Source organism: Drosophila eugracilis, unplaced genomic scaffold, assembly GCF_018153835.1.
Source record: "Drosophila eugracilis isolate 14026-0451.02 unplaced genomic scaffold, ASM1815383v1 contig_415, whole genome shotgun sequence".
NCBI classification, from domain to species: domain Eukaryota; kingdom Metazoa; phylum Arthropoda; class Insecta; order Diptera; family Drosophilidae; genus Drosophila; species Drosophila eugracilis.
In genome coordinates, this window is record NW_024573278.1 from 1,191,495 (window position 1) to 1,207,190 (window position 15,696).

At 37.7% G+C, this 15,696-nt stretch overlaps 3 protein-coding genes across 5 annotated transcripts in view; all 3 read right to left on the minus strand.

The window, feature by feature from the left end:
* Window positions 1-13: 13 nt before the first annotated feature.
* Window positions 14-5,271, minus strand: LOC108116875 (UPF0565 protein C2orf69 homolog). 2 transcript variants are annotated; one of them, XM_041818938.1, is made up of 6 exons: window positions 5,146-5,271; window positions 1,621-1,994; window positions 1,455-1,559; window positions 741-1,392; window positions 403-568; window positions 14-342 (listed from the first exon to the last, which is right to left on the minus strand). In XM_041818938.1, exons 2-6 carry the CDS (start codon window positions 1,938-1,940, stop codon window positions 14-16), a joined length of 1,572 nt encoding a protein of 523 aa, XP_041674872.1. In that variant the 5' UTR covers window positions 1,941-1,994; window positions 5,146-5,271. The 2 variants fall into 2 exon arrangements, with proteins under 2 accessions (XP_041674872.1, XP_017084456.2); XM_017228967.2 differs by having other exon boundaries at window positions 14-345.
* LOC108116877 (potassium channel subfamily K member 9) lies at window positions 1,951-4,309 on the minus strand. Its single transcript, XM_017228970.2, is given in 2 exon segments — window positions 1,951-2,724; window positions 2,726-4,309. Coding segments are annotated over 2 exon segments (1,182 nt in total). The 5' UTR covers window positions 3,620-4,309; the 3' UTR covers window positions 1,951-2,436.
* Window positions 5,272-5,948: 677 nt separating the features above from the next.
* LOC108116856 (sex determination protein fruitless) overlaps window positions 5,949-15,696 on the minus strand; it is a 142,006-nt gene continuing 132,258 nt past the window's right edge. Inside the window, exon 7 of one of the 2 annotated variants that reach the window (XM_017228914.2) lies at window positions 5,949-9,395. In XM_017228914.2, coding sequence (XP_017084403.2) covers window positions 8,887-9,395 — 509 coding nt within the window. In that variant the 3' untranslated portion in view covers window positions 5,949-8,886. Of the gene's footprint in view, window positions 9,396-14,985; window positions 15,465-15,696 lie in introns of those variants that run through there. The other variant, XM_041818949.1, reaches the window with a different exon arrangement.

Sequence of the window (15,696 nt, forward strand, 5' to 3'; positions counted from 1 at the left end):
GCAGTTGCAGCTGTCACTTTGCCTCCTCGCCGGCTTCCAACAGATTGTTGCTACCATTGTTGGTAGCTACCGCCGTCGCAGACTGCTCACTGATCCCCACTCCCTGTTGCTGCTGCTGCTGCAGCTGCTGTTGGTTTAATGCGTGGACATGCTGGCAAAATGCTTGAAGCACCTCAAAGTGAGTCATTAGGTTAGCCGGCTGGTTGTCATAGTGCAAGTGACGAGTAATCGGCGCATTCAACCGCCTTAGCATCTCCGTGAACAGTTTCTCCTCCTTACGAATCCAGGGTCGACGGTCATCCTGAACTTGGTAGGGCGTCAGGTGTACGTGGATGTTCATACCTGCTTAAAGAGTCCCACTCGTTAGTTTATTCCATTTGCCATGGAACTCTCTCAACTTACCCATGCGTGTGAGTGTCTCTAGCAAACTGCGGGATGTAATCCATGTGTTCTTCTGGCCCCCGTGGCCGCCATCCAGCCAGTACATGTCCGAGATGCGGGAGAGCAGGCGGCACATGCTGCTATCATCGGGCGTCAGAGTTTTGAGATAGTGGAACTCGTAGATGAACTACAAAGAAAATCGAAATTAAAGATTAGAAAAGTCAAAAATGTGATTGCCACAACCATTTCAGTCTCAGATTTCCTTATAAAGGTTATCACTTTATCTGTAGTTCTGAAAGGATTTGGGGCAGGGGCAGTGGCGAGTAGGTCAACCAGTTAACGAACCAAACGCGACTCACTTGATTGAGCACGACGCAGCCCTTGCTAAAGCCAATTAGCACCAGCTTGGACTTGTCCAGGTTGAGGTTCTCGCGCCACCACAGCGGATTGCTGTCGCTGTTTGCAGTGGATGTCGATGATGCCGGTGAGGAGGCTGATGTTGCGTTTGCAGCAGGAACCTGCCTCGTAGCGCAATCGTTGTTGTAGTGCTCCACATTGTTGGTGGCATTTAGAGCCGTTGCGGAAGAATTCATTTTTATGGCTGCCGCCGTTTGCTGCTGCTGTTGAAGTTGCTGGTTGTTCACCTGCTCCTGGTGGTTATTCACACTGTCATCATTTCCACCGCCGCCAATGCTGCCATTATTTCCCGACACATTGTTTACCGTTTCAGGCGTATCATTGCCCACAATCGGAAATATAACTGCCCCATCTGCATCAACTGTGATATTCTCCTGCACCTGCAGTATATCAATGTCCATCTCTTGGTTACTATCATTGGCCGGTGCTGATTGTGAGTTGGACTCCGAAGTGACCGTGGCGTTGGATAGCGTCAATGCAGCGGCCGCTGCAGCAGCAGCCACCGCCGCCGCAGCTGCAGCTGCCTGGGCAGCTTGATCGAGGATTTCGTTCTCGGGTATAGAGATCAGGCGCTGCGACAGATTTTGGAGCAGTCTGTGAGGGATAACAAATTGTTTTTATGAATTGTTCCATCAAGTAGTACACATTACACTCACTTTTCTAAGTGCTGGAGGGCATGGTTCATGGGGGTGTGATCCGGAACTCCAGCGTTGTTTCCCCTTACAAAGTTGTCAAAGCAGCTGAATGTTTTAAATTCCATGCTGCAAAAATAAATATCATCAATAAGTTTCAGAAACAAATTGGCATACTCCAAGCACTTACCGCACTGGTCGGATCACAATAATGTGTGACCTGGGAAAAGCCTCACGCAGAAGTATGGCCGAGTTCTCGAGGTTGTATTTCATGTAGCCTCTGCTGTCGCGGTTCGTCTCCATGCTCTCCGGAAAGTCCTGTACATCCCCGCCAAAGTATATAATGGCCGTAGAGTCCTCCGGTACGTGTACCGAGTGCTGACGCACGATCGGCGGGCAGTAGACGATGTCATTGGCCCGGTTCTGAAATCCGGCCACGGAGAAGATGCGGAAGGGGCCGGCCGAAGTGCTTGGCGTGCACAGACGCTCCCCGCTGCCGCCGCCAAGCATGCCCTCGAAGTTACGGATCCGCTCTTGCAGTTGCAGGAATTGATCAATGGTGAGCTGCAGGATTGTATTGAAATCGTTGCAGTCGATATTACTTGCTTTTCAGAGTAATGTATTGAAAAACGTAATTCAAAATCAAGTTCACAGCACACACACAAAACTTGGTATTTAAAACTTTCTCGAAAGAATTTATAAACTATATTAACTACACTTTACTTGTTTTCTTACGAATATCTTAACAATGACTGAAATATTGTATTGAAAGAACACCGAATAACGTATTTACACTTATTGACGGCTATGTCCAAGGTATAAATTAAGCAGAAGTACAAAACTGATCTGAAAATCTGTACTATAAGTATGGGATGGTTCTAATACATTTTTTCTTTCCTCGTTCTTGGAAATTAAAGTTAACTTAAGGGTCAACACTGACCGAAACTGCAGAAAAACTAAATAAATCACTCGCTTCAGAAAGGCTCCCATCTTCCTATTGGTTATCCTAGTAGTAATCGTTGTCATAGGCATCCCGAGGATTCCCGCAGCAGCCGACAAAGCGCAACCGCGTGTCCTCCATGCAAAGTTTGGCGTCTTCTCGCATCTCGCGCGCCTTCATGCGCACCTCTTCACGCATAAGATTGCGACACATGGCCACCAGACCCATGCCCAATAGCATGTAAACGAAGTTAATGGCCAGCTTAGAGTGCTGATCAGCGGCCACAGACTGCAGCTGAGCCAACTCGGCAGGATCGGCCGAGATATCCTCCTGCAGCTTTTGTGTCGCCGCATTTCACATCTGCTGTGGTTGTCAGCGAAGCCCCTGGCACAAAGTCTCCAAATCCAATTTTGCACAGTGATGTCATGCAGAAGTAGAAACTATTCAAGAAGCTCCACTTCTCCCAATTGGCGAACATCACAGTGCCAGTGAGGACATAGAAGAATATTACCCAAAGACAAGCGGTTGACGGTACAATGACCTTTTTGCGTGAGATAGTGACACCTCCCTCAAGGGCGTCCAAACGATCCAGACGTGGGTGTTCCTGCGTACAGTCGTGCATTGAGCGGTAGAGAAATTTAAACGAGCGGGCTAGCACTCTTCCCATGTTCAAGAAATACAGGATGTACAGGGGTATACCAAAAGTGGCATAGATTACGGTAAACCCCTTGCCCCATGGAGTTCTGGGCACCATGTTGCCGTAGCCGATCATGGTTATCACTGATAAGCAGAACATAAGGGCAGCTGGAAAGCTCCAGATTTGTTCCGGACTCCTTCCCACATATCCTTGTTTGATGACTCCGGCTATTTGTGCCTGGTATTCCTGCAGAACCGCATTCGTTGCCTCTGTCCAGCGTCCCCGATCTATAAGGTTGTGTTCCTCCGTAATGCCCCACAGCTGCTGGGAGCAGTTTTCGCGCAGCTGCAACACATGATCAGCGGTCTCGTCCGCAAACTGCCGTTCGATGTGCATAAAGGCGAAGGCACCACAGATGGCATAAAACACGATCAAAGCACCCACGCCCACCTGGGTACACATAAAGGTGACGAAGTTCCGGCAACATCGTTTCACCCGTTTCCGGGGCTGATTGCTCGGTGTAGAGGAAATACTCGATGCCCCTCCCAGTCCTACGACTCCTCCCCCAACTCCACCTGCGGGGGATGGTTTCCTTTGAAATTTGCTTGGCATTTTAATCTTTCATGGATTATATAACAATGATTCCACCAATTCTGGAAATCTCCCTTATTTTCGAAAGACTTTAAAGCCAGGCGATATGCAATTAAATCATCAGTTGTCGATTCTCAATCCGATGTAGAGCACGACGAGCGGGGAAATCAGCACATTAGCTAAAAATAAACCCACGCCTTTGCACGGCACATTTTCCAAAAGCCAAACGAAAGATTTTCCTTACTGAACACAACCGATCAACGCGGGCGCCAAAATTCAACTGGTCCAAAACTATTTCGAGGGAAAATCTCTCAAAGTTAGAGAGTAAATGAGCGGAAAAGCCAAAGGAAAGGAAAATGTATGAAAAACAAATAATGCGGCTCAGATATATATGCGAGCAAGTGCCTGCGGTTCTAAATAAGGCAATTTACGTCAAATTTATGAACAATCAACTCATAAACAGGTGCTATATAGTTGGGGAAAGGTTGAAACACTTTCCGATCTGTATAGAAAAATGGTTCATAATAGGATTACCTTTAAAACTTAAAAAAATTATGATATTTATAAATATAATATTGATAGGATAACTATTTAAAAGAATATCTTTTGAGAAATATCTTTAAATTGAAATTAAACAAATGAATATAGTTTATCATTAAGGCCATGCTCTAAGATTATTAAGAGTAGGTGATATAAATCTTACGATTCCTGCTAATCCCCATCAAACATTGATACAAATAAACATAAGTAATAATTCCTGTGAAGAAAAATATTTAGGCTATGTGAAATAACAAAATAGGATAAGAATAGAGATTTTAATTTCTTCAGTTAGCTATATAATTGCTGGTCGAACCAATAAATCAACTATATTACGTTCAGAAATTGTTTTTGTTTAATTAGCTTTAATTAAAAAAACAATTGAAATATTAAAAATTTGAATTTTATAATTTCTTTTCCTGTTGGTTTTGGCACATTTTCCCAATGCCTCCTACAATATTTTCACAGTTTTCCTCTGAAAGGGATAGCCTAACTTGGAGGTCATAAAAAATTATGGCACTTTGATTAACGATTGTGTGTGTGACGAAGCAGACGTCGAAAGCTTTTGAGAATATCAGTATCGGAGTCGAACAATATAAGGGGCGATAAATCAAAGCGGGAAAGAGCATCCGCCTTCGGGTAACAACAATAAAACTTGGGTCCCCAAACAAACTATACGTAAATATAAACAAAGAATTAAAAAACGAAAGCAGAGACGCACTCACATACACAGGCGCACACACATACGCAGGCGGGCGGCTGTGCTGATACAGAAGAAGAGGAAGACAGATCAAATACGCAAAAACGGGGGGTGAAAATGCGTAGCGAAGAGATAGATTTTTTCAACACCAGCGCACTCGCACACACACACACGGTCACTCGCTGCTGGTGCTGCTGCTGCACACTCACACAAACGCACTTGAAATTTCACAAAAGTTTATGCAAAATTTTCCGGCGCATTGCATTCTGCATTTACCGATGCAATTTACATGCACATAACCGCTACTTACGCTGTTTATTCTCGTTAATCGTTGCGCGTGAAAAATTTGGCGTTTAGGCTGCACTTCCCGCGTATTTCCCGTTTTCCCTCTTCGTCTGTTTTTCTTTTATCTTGCGTCTGTGTTTTCGCGACTAGAGCAGCCAGAACTATCGATGGCACTATCGGTAGTTTGCATCTTACGATAGTTTTAATTCTTTTTGGGAACACAGAATATATTCATTTCTTTTTAGGCGATTTTTCTTGTATAATAGGCAAGACATTGGAAGCCGGTTTCATTTATTATTGTTTATTCTTACCATTGCTATTGTGCTATTGCTAACTATCGATATATAAGGAATACTTCAAAGTTCGGTCACACTGACTTTTAAACATAACGAACACGAACAAACGAAAAATCGATTTTTAGAGTGCCCGCCTTTTACAGTTTATGGAATACTGTAGGAGTGCGTGAGGTGGCATCTCTGTCGAAACGGTGACATCATTTAAAATATTCAAAAAGATTGCAGTAACAGTTTATTATTGAACAATTTTTCTTTTTATATGGTTTTAGTTAAATTTTGTAGAACATATTTATTTAATCGCATTTATATTTATATCATCGCAGTATAATCTTATCAATTTTTTACATCTATACAGTTATACTTAAAAATAAAAGTTTTTTTGTATAGCCTCTAAGTAATTTTGAAAGATGGTCAAATATTTTGGTTTGGGTTTTTCTTTAATTTTCATTCATTCCAATCCAATAATTTATATTTATTAAACATATCGACTGATATTTATGGAGTTGTCTTATTTAATTAAAAATTACTTTAAATTATTTGCTTTTAAGAATTATATAGTTTATTTATGCTTTATGTTCCTTTGCAGTTATAATAAAAAATCTATACAAAATAAATTTAACTTACCACAACAAACCAATGACTTACCCATTTACCAAAATTGCCATCCACATAGGTACGTTGGCCCTGTAAAATGAAATGTCCACCCACAAACTCGACCCAGACACCCTAAATGGAACTCCGAAACCCCAAATCCGAACTCGATCCCGAACCTAACGATTTGAATTGTGCTTCCAAGGAGAGGGACGTGGTAATGAAGGGCAGAACATGAAACGAGTGTTGTTGATATATGTAATAATAATAATCATAAATTTTATTTGGTTTTATTTGCTGTTTTGCTTGACATTTAAATGCTGCTAGTGAATTATATTTTTGATTTTAATTTGAATAAATTTGAAATACATATATATATATTCGCTTGATATATATATTTCTTAATGGATTGATTTATTTAAACTGGTAGACGACAAAAAACTGTTAATAATATTTTTCCATTGCTGTGTGTGTGTGTGTGTGCCACATTTGTATTTGCATATTGATCAATTGAGTTTGTAACTGTAGAGCAAAAATAAAGTTAGTTACAACTCGCTGTTGTTCTTTTGTTTTCACGCGTGACGAAAGTGGAGTTATTGGAATTGAAATCCCAGTTTCCAAATCCACAGAGCAACCCTCTCCAGGCCCAAAACTTTAGTAGCTCTCCTCTTCAATCGGCCGATTACAAGATGGATGTATAAAAATATTTCGTTTACGATTTACGCTTATGTATGGGAAAAAAGGTTAGAAAAATCCAGCTAAGTTTCCTCTTCAGCTTTCTCTAGTTAGTTTTCTTTTGGTTTCTCGCTGCTTAGTTTTTGTTTTTTGTTTTTTTTTTTTTATATAATTTCATATTTATTACATTTTTGGTACATAAATCTGTGTGTAGTAGTGGTTTGCCTTAACATCTGTGCTGTTTTTGTTTTTTGTAATTGTTTTTAATTTTGCGGTAGTTTATTGGCTTAAAGTTTTTCAACTCAATCAACGTAAAACTAAATAAAATTATGATCTCTGTGTGTACATATTTTGGTTTTTAATTAGATATATACACACGCACATGCTCGTAACTTAAAATTAAGAAAGTAAATTTAAAATAAAAGTAAGATTAAAGGGTAACTAGAAAGTAATTTTATACATTTTGTGCTTTGGACCGAAAGATAACAATTTTGAATAATTCTATAACAAAAAAATCCTCTAAATAAATATGCAAAAGGCAAGCAACTTTAGCCAAATGTTGCTTCTCCTTCAAGATATTTGATTTTTTTTTGTTATTTTTTATTTCGCTTTTTTTTTTAATTGTTTGTAAAGTTTTGTGCCGAAAATATCACATTTAATTTTATATTTTATTTTGCTTTATTATAGGTGTTTTTTGTTTTGTTTGTTTTTTAAATTGATTTTGTGCCGAAACATAATTTTGTCTATCACAAAATGTTTAAAATTAATTACTTTTGCCGTCTCTGCGAGGACGTTTTGGTTATGGTAATCAAAGAGCAAGATAATCGTTTACAAATCATAATAAAATTTCTCCAATTTCTTGCCAATTGAGCAGACAATTAAGCAAATTAAAAATATAATTTCTAAATAGATTTTTCCAATCGTATTTTTTTTTTGTGGTTGATTTTTCGTGATATGATTATTTTCTTTCATTAGCCCTCATATCAACTAACTTTCTTTTCTTCGAGTTATAAAATATAAGTTTTTAGTGTACTTTAACTAAATAAACATTTGACCATAAATACAAACAAAGCTTAACAAAAAAGTGAGGTGGTTCAAGTGGTTCGAGCTAATCCTAAACTTTAACTTAATGCATAGGACAAAATCGGAAATCAAGTAGAGAACACAGGATGAAAAAAAACAGAGGAAAACATTGGTAAACTATTGGCTATCTTCAATTGGAACCGGTTAAAAAGTAATATATATGTGGTATAGTTATGTCTACATAGATTAAAATTAAGCAATCAACAATATAAAACTGAAATGCATTTGAGGTATATGAAAATTTCTTTGTAGTTGGTTGAGTAGCCCTCATCCGTTGCGCCTACTCTGCAGAACATATTGGTTAACACTACGATCTAAACATTAAACGATAAAGTTAACTAAAACCTAATGTGACCTTCGTATGAGTAGTAGTTGTGGGTGACTGTTGCTGTGGTGGTGGCTGAATCCTTCTTCTCCATCTGGTGACCCACCGCGCTTTCGGTGGTGACCCCATTACGCTGACCGTATCAGCTCAAAAGTTATTTCCTTCGACCTTTTTTTCTCTCTCTATCATTAGTGTGTGTAGTTATATTACTTTGTTTTTTTTAGTTTTTATTTTTTAGGAAACAACATTTAGAAACCTTTTGAAACGGTTTGTTGTGTGTGGCTTTAGAAAACGTTTTTTTTTTTTTTTAGATCTGCTTTCGCTGCCCTCATTTTATATAGGGTAAATCCTTCTCCTTAATTAGCAACTGAAACCTTTTCCTAATATTTGTTTTAGTTATACACATTTATAGTATAAATTGATGGGACGATTGTGTCAAAGTTTACCAATAGTTTATATTTAAGATTATCAATATATTTGTGTGTGTTTTTTACGCGTTTCGTTTTTGCCATAGCATCTTCGGTTCTACTAGTTTTGGGTTATTGTTTATTGCTTGGAATAGCTACTAGTGGGTAATGTACAGACGACGACTAAATGCAAGAAAAAATCCACCTAAAACTTCAGCGATTTACAATAAACTCTCGCTGTAGCTATATCTATTGCTGTAGTTGCTAAAGTTGCTGATGTAGTAAGCTGGTTGCTGTTGCTGCTGTAGATGTTGCTGTTGCTGCTGCTGCTGCTGCTGCTGCTGATAAAGCTGGCGTTGATGGGCTGTATTTGTGCCCCGGCCACGCCCTTAAATAGACGAATTCAACTTGAGCAGGCGATCCGGATGCTTGACTCGCAAATGTGAACGCAACGTATCGATCCTGCTGTAGGTGGCCGGACAATAGGGACACATGGACCGCTGAGCGGTGTGGGAGTGGAAGTGGTGCCAACGATTGGTAACCTCCTTGCCGCAGGAGCGACAACGCCACATGGTGCCCGGATCGCGGGACGGTGTGAACATATTATGGTACGACATGGTGTGATGTGAATTATGGCCAGCTGCTGATGCTCCGCCGGCGCCACCGCCAGCTCCAACTCCTCCAGCTCCTGATCCCGGACCTCCGGCACTATTTGGCGTATTGCCCGATCCTTGATTGTAGCCATAGGCGGGTGGACCGTTGTTGTGACCATTGCCAGCGGCGATGTAGTATTCGCGTTTCAGGGCCGCCGAAAGGTGCATCCCAAAAGGGGGCGGCGGGGGCGAGGCCGACGACGAGGTCGACAGTGGGGTCGACAGGTGATGGCGGGCGCTGCTGCCTGCGGTTCGAGAACGAGAAAGAGAAGAACAGAACACACAACAGCCCGTCGAGCGGGACGAAAATCAGCCCAGAGAAATAGATTTCTTTGATTTTTTGTTTTTTTTTTTTGGTTTTTGGTTTGGTTTGGATTTTTTTTGTATAATAGACGAGAGAGAGAGAGATAGAGTGGGTGGGGAGGTGGTGTAATAGTGTGAGTGTGTGAGAGAGAGAGAGAGACAGACAGAGAAAGAGGGGAGAGATACATGGCTTGAGACAGAGATAGGTAGAGTTTTTCGTTTTGTGAGCTAAAAAACAAATATATACTTAGGCGGCAATAATGAAAAAAGATCAAACTAAACTAGAAAACTAAAGAAAAATTACTAAAAAAAAAATATTAAGACAAATATAAGTAATTATAAAAACAAACAAACGTGACTAACTACAATCAAGCAACTTAGGTCAACGGAAAATATACATAAAAGTGTAGCTAACACAAAAGGTTTTTCTTTTTATAACAAATTCTGCATCTCCTCACATATATTTCAGCGTGCAAATGAAATATTATTTACTTTTTTTTTAATAATATAAATTTATAATAATTTTAAATTTAGAAATATATAAGTGTAGTATATAAATGCGGGCTCATTTTACAACTAAGCTTTTATAAAATATTTTTGAACAGTGCACCGAATAAGTAGGCAACAGTTTTGAATTAATTTATTTCTTTTTTTAAATAAAAATATGTTGCTAATTTTATTTCAATGCACTGTTTGTTTACAAATTAACTTATAAAATGCCTCCGTTCTTTCCTGGAATAACCTTTCTTTCGGCTTTCATTATTAATTATTGTTTTTATACAAATAAAATTAGTCACAATCGACGTATACATGTAGATGTATTGGCATATTAAAGTTTATATATAAATATATCATTTTTATAGCACAAATGTGGGCAACAATTCTTTTATGATCAAATGAAGGGTTCTCGCACATTTTTCCTGTATATATTTGTATTTTTCAATACCAATAATTATTAACTTAACTTTTTTTTTTTTGGGTGTAACTCATTTGTGCAAAGAATCATTTTAGCTTACACTTAACGAATTCGGGCTGAAACTGATACATAATAAATCCATATATATATATATTTTTTATATATATTTATTTAGATAAAGTAGGGTATTCATAAATGTTGAAAAGAGGTTAACAAATTCAAATCATAATATTGTAAAAAAAAACAGGAAATTGGGCCGAGGTTTGAAAATTCTCTATGCGTATGTGTATATGTTGTGTGTGTGTGTAGATGTGTGTTTGTGCGCTTATGTGTGTAGACAAATGTGCAGGTGAATGTATCTGGTTGGTTGGTATATAGTATATAGCAGGTATATATAGTTTTTCTTAGACATTAGTTCGACTTTTCATGGGCACCCCTAACATCGTTGGAAGCACAATTCAAAGCGCACAGCAGAACGGGATTCGGAGATACGGTTTCGGTTTCGGAATCGGTATTTCGGAGTCAGAGGATCAAAAATAATAATAAAGTGATCACCACATTTAGTTTTGTTTCCATAAAATTCAATTTATTTGATTTAGTTTTGATTTCTTTTTTTTTTTTTTTTTGTTTGTTTGTCTCTGTTCTGTCTGTATGTGTGTGTGTGTTTTTGTGTGTGTGTGTGAGATTGGTTCATCTGCCTGTTCTTCAGTTATAGTTATTTTTTTTTTTTGCTTTTATGATTTTTATTATGTTTTAGGTTTATTATTTTGTTTTAGTAATTCAATTTGTTTTTTATGTTTTTATTTTCATTGAAAGGCTGCCATAATAGATAGAATGTTTATTAAAAATCGTTTTAAAAAATATTGTAATATATATTTATATGTGTATATATAAATCGTAACAAATGCTGCAAGCATTTCGTTGGCTTGCTTCAATTTGCTTAACTTTAATTTAAACTGATTTTCATTTTCTTGTCTATTTTCTTGTTTTGTATTTTCAACATTTTCTGTTGTTGTTGTTGTTGTTGCTGCCGCTGTTGTTGTTGTTGTTCTTGTTGTTTATAAATAAAACTAAAAATAGTTTGTATTGCATTTATTAATACAAAAGAATTAGATTAAACTAAGTTTACATTGAAACTAGCACGTCATTAAAATTAAAGTTTCGAACCACTCCTGATCGACTGCAAAAATGCTGTTAAAAAATTGGTTAAACGAAGTCAAAAATTCAAGAATCGAAATCAATTTACTGAATTAAAAATATGGTTCTACAAAAATAGGCACCAAAAAAATAAATATGAGAGTGTGTTTTATAGGCTGTCGGTGTGTTTGGTTGTGTTGGTGTGGCATTTGGGTGTTTTTTTTTTTTTCGTTTCTTTTTAAATTTGATAAGCTTTATGACATTTATTGTAAATAGACACAGAAATTGTAGCGAAAAGTTCTCATTAACTAACTGTTCTTCTGCCTGCTGCTATATCAGATGTATATATATATATATATATTTATATATATTTATATAATCATAGTGATATGCTAACATTTATTTAGTTTTTTCTGGCGTTGTCTCATCCCCAATTCTTGGTTTTCTTTTGTGACATTTAAAAGGATTTTTGAATATATTTTGAGAAAATGTGAAACAGCATTTTCATTTTTGTTGTTTATTTTGAAAAGGGGTATCAAACACCGCTTTGTATTTACATATATTTTTTTTTTGTTTTATTTTCTTAGATTTTTCTTCGCATAATTCAAATGGTTGGCTTTTGCGTGGTCTTGTCAAGATCCTGCACCTTAAATGAAAACTAGTCATATTGCACATACGATACGATTCAAGGATTCCCTCTCGTCCTACTCATTATACTTTAAAGTATATTTGGATTTAGCACCATTTTGCATACCACACAAATTATATAGATTTACTTTCGATTGGTTTTTTTTTACAAAAAAAACTTTCAACTCTCTAAATCTCCTTGCTTAATTAACATAATTTCAATTTGTAATGTGTGTGTTTGTGTGTGTGTGTTTGTATGTGTGGGTGTGTGTGTGTTTAGTTTTACTATAGTTATCACATCATATATAGATAAATTTCTTAAATTTCAAATTTTTTTTTGTTTAACAAAACAGCGTTAAAAATAAACATTAAACAAACATTAAGTCGGGGGCAGTATTTGATGTAGCATTATTAATAAATGTAAATTTAATTACTAAACATTTCATGTTAAGAAGTAGAACAAATAAATATTATGAATATGTGTGTATATAATATATAACTATATATATATATATTTAATAGAATTATGCATTAATTCTTTAGGCAATTAGACGTTCTTTCTTCATCTGTGTGTGTGTGTGTGTGAGTGTGTTGTATATGTTTGTGTGTGTTTATTTATGTTTTTGTGTGTGTGTGCGCACCAATATCGGGGATTTTGGCCATCAATGTACAACAACAAATTACAGAAAAACTGATTTTAAATATACATTAACTAGCAGAAACCGTGGGAGAATCATCAATCATATTTACACCGTAAGAAGAGTCTGCAAAAATTAATATTAGCTCACGCATGTGTGTGTATTGTATATATATATATAAGTAAGATATATATCGACTGGATAACAAACTCGGCCACATGCATTGACAACCGGATCTGGCTAATCAGATCAAAGATCCTAATAGATCCCTATCGGTCATCGCTCAGTTCGAGACTCATTCGCACACACTCCCATGTTGGTTATAAATAAATTAACATTAGTTTAGTATCCGTAATCAGTGAATTAGTTTAGTTTTAGATTAGATTAGTTTAAAACTGCTTCATCGCTAAGATTAGGGCTAATCAATAATGCATGTCTTCAAGGTCAACTAACATCGATCAAACGCACCGATTTGTACATCATAGATACATCTATATACTCGTACATATATATATCTATGTAAATATGCAGAGAAAATCCCATTGAATATTGTTTTCTGTTATATAAATATCGGATTAACTATCATTACTATTTTACAGTTGTTGTTATTTATGCATAGAACATCCATTAGATCGTAATTAATTATACATTTATATATATATTTATAAAACAGTAAAATGGTTAGCAGCATAGAAATCTCTCGTTTAAAATGTCTTCAATGTTCGGTGTTTGCTCCTAACTTTCTTTCTTTTTAATATATAGAGTATCAGAGTGGTTTCCGGGTGGGTTAGTGTGTCTGTGTGTTTGTGTTTGTGTTTGTGTTTCGGGGTTGTGTGGTTTTGTGGGTGTGCACATATTAGTGTTAAATGCAACAACGAACAGGTGCAAGTAGAGAGAGTGCAGCCAAGGAAGTTGGCACTACCACCAAGAGATTTTGGCACAAATGTCTGACAGGTCCAACGATTTTCTTTTTAGTTTTAAATTTGTAAAATTTTGTAATTCCATATATAATGAGTAGTTCTTGAAATACAATTAGTTTAAGTTTAGTTCAAGCTTTTTTGTTTTCTTTTTTTTTTTTTTTTTTGTAAATATTTGAGTGCTGCTAGTTAAAACCTTTTTACTCGCGCCCTAATTTTTCCACTCACTTCTTAGCTGCCTTGGAAACCCTTTTTGCTTGCCCCACCAGAACAAGACTTTTACAATTAAAAATCCATTAAGAATAAATTCTCTTACTATACTGTATATATATATATAAGTGCAAGTGTGTGTGTGTGTGTGTGTGTGTGTGAGTGAGACTGCAACATCCGTATCTAGTTGAAACCATGACAATGTGTCGCTTCCTGCACAGATCAGCATTAGATTCCTTCTTGCAGCCAGGCAACTTATCCTCTCTGTCTCTTTTTGCTTGATTTTTCCACATCTCGCCTACATAATTGACAAATAAATTTGGCTTACCCTTAAATTGTTTCAACATTTAAGATCTTATTCGTTTTTTTTTTTTTTCATCTAAATTAACTTTGCATTGAGTATCAATTGGTTGCTGCTGCTGTTGCTGTTGTTACTCCTGTTGCTGCCTTTTGTTGTAGTTCCTAGTACTGTTGTTAGCATAACTATTGTTATTATTATTATTATTATTATTATTATTATTATTATTATTACTATTAGTAGTTGTTGTAGTAGCTTCCATTTGATTGGCATTCGTGGGCTCGCCGCTGCTGTTGCTGCTGTTGTTGTTGTTGTTAATGTTATTGGTGTTGCTATTGCACAAAGTTTCTTGGGGATCGTAGGGCGCCAGCTGCTTAAGCTGCTCCATATATCGCTCGAAATTCAGCCTCATCTGTTGCTCCTCCTCCAGCTCATTATCACTCTCATCGATGATGATCGTCTGCGCAGGCTGATGTTGCTGCTGTTGTCGATGTTGCTGCTGTTGCTGTTGCTGCTGCTGTCTCATGTTGCCATTGCTTAGGTTGCCGATGGGTGACTGTTGCGTCTGCTGCTGCTGATGTTGCTGGTAGTAATAGTCGCGGGCATAAAAGTTAAAGGGCTGAGGCTTGCGATGTTGCTGCTGCTGTTGCTGTTGCTGCTTGAGGTTGTGGTCATCGAGACGCCAGGCGCCATAGTTCCAGCCCAGGTACTGACTGTATCATTCACTTGTGGCATTGTGTTGCTGCTGCTGATGGTGTTGCGGCTGCAGTTGCAACATATGTTGCTGGGCTAAAGCATGAAGTTGCTGCTGGGATTGTGCTGCTGTTGGGACTGTGATTGCTGGTGTTGCTGCTGCTGGTGTTGATGTTGTTGTTGCTGCTGCTGCTGCTGCTGATGTTGTTGCTGCTGCTGTTGTTGCGCTGCATTAAAGGCCGCCGCGGCTGCCGCTGCCATTGCTGCTTGAGAGGCCACCGCCAATTGGCTAGCGGTGGGCGTGGTCGCCGCCCCCACCGCCGACGAAGACATTAGGTTGTCGAACTTGCGCGTATCCGGATTGTACATGGGATGCTTGAACTTGCAGTGGGTGCGTAAGTTGTCGCTGCGCGTATAGGTGGCACGGCATAGCGGACACTCGAAGCGTCCTGGAAAATGGACGTGGTAGTGGTTGCGGATGTGGGTGACGACCTTGCCGCACAGCTTGCAACGGTGCAGGTTGCAGCCGCCCGAGAGGCGCTCGAAAGTTAGCCGCATATGCCAGGCCTTGGAGCCTACACAGTTTTATTTAATTGTATTTATTTTTTTTTGATTGATTGCATTTTCATTGTTTTTTTTTTGGATATTATCATGGGTTTTTCATTTTCATTTTTCATTTTTCGATTTTCGTTTTTCGTTTTTCGTTTTTTTTTATTAATTTGTTCGTTCAAACGCGCAAAGAAAAAAAGAAGAGAAAAACAATGTTGTTGTTGGTGATTCACAGAAACAGAAAAATCATTTTTATAA

Excerpts from the sequence above, each read along its gene's own strand:
- LOC108116875 (XM_017228967.2), bottom strand. The coding sequence starts at position 1,940 with ATGCTTGGCGGCGGCAGCGGGGAGCGTCTGTGCACGCCAAGCACTTCG. Across the intron at positions 1,560-1,620 it reads ATTGTGATCCGACCAGTGCG|CATGGAATTTAAAACATTCA; the intron begins GTAAGTGCTTGG and ends TTATTTTTGCAG. Across the intron at positions 569-740 it reads GCTGCGTCGTGCTCAATCAA|TTCATCTACGAGTTCCACTA; the intron begins GTGAGTCGCGTT and ends TTTTCTTTGTAG.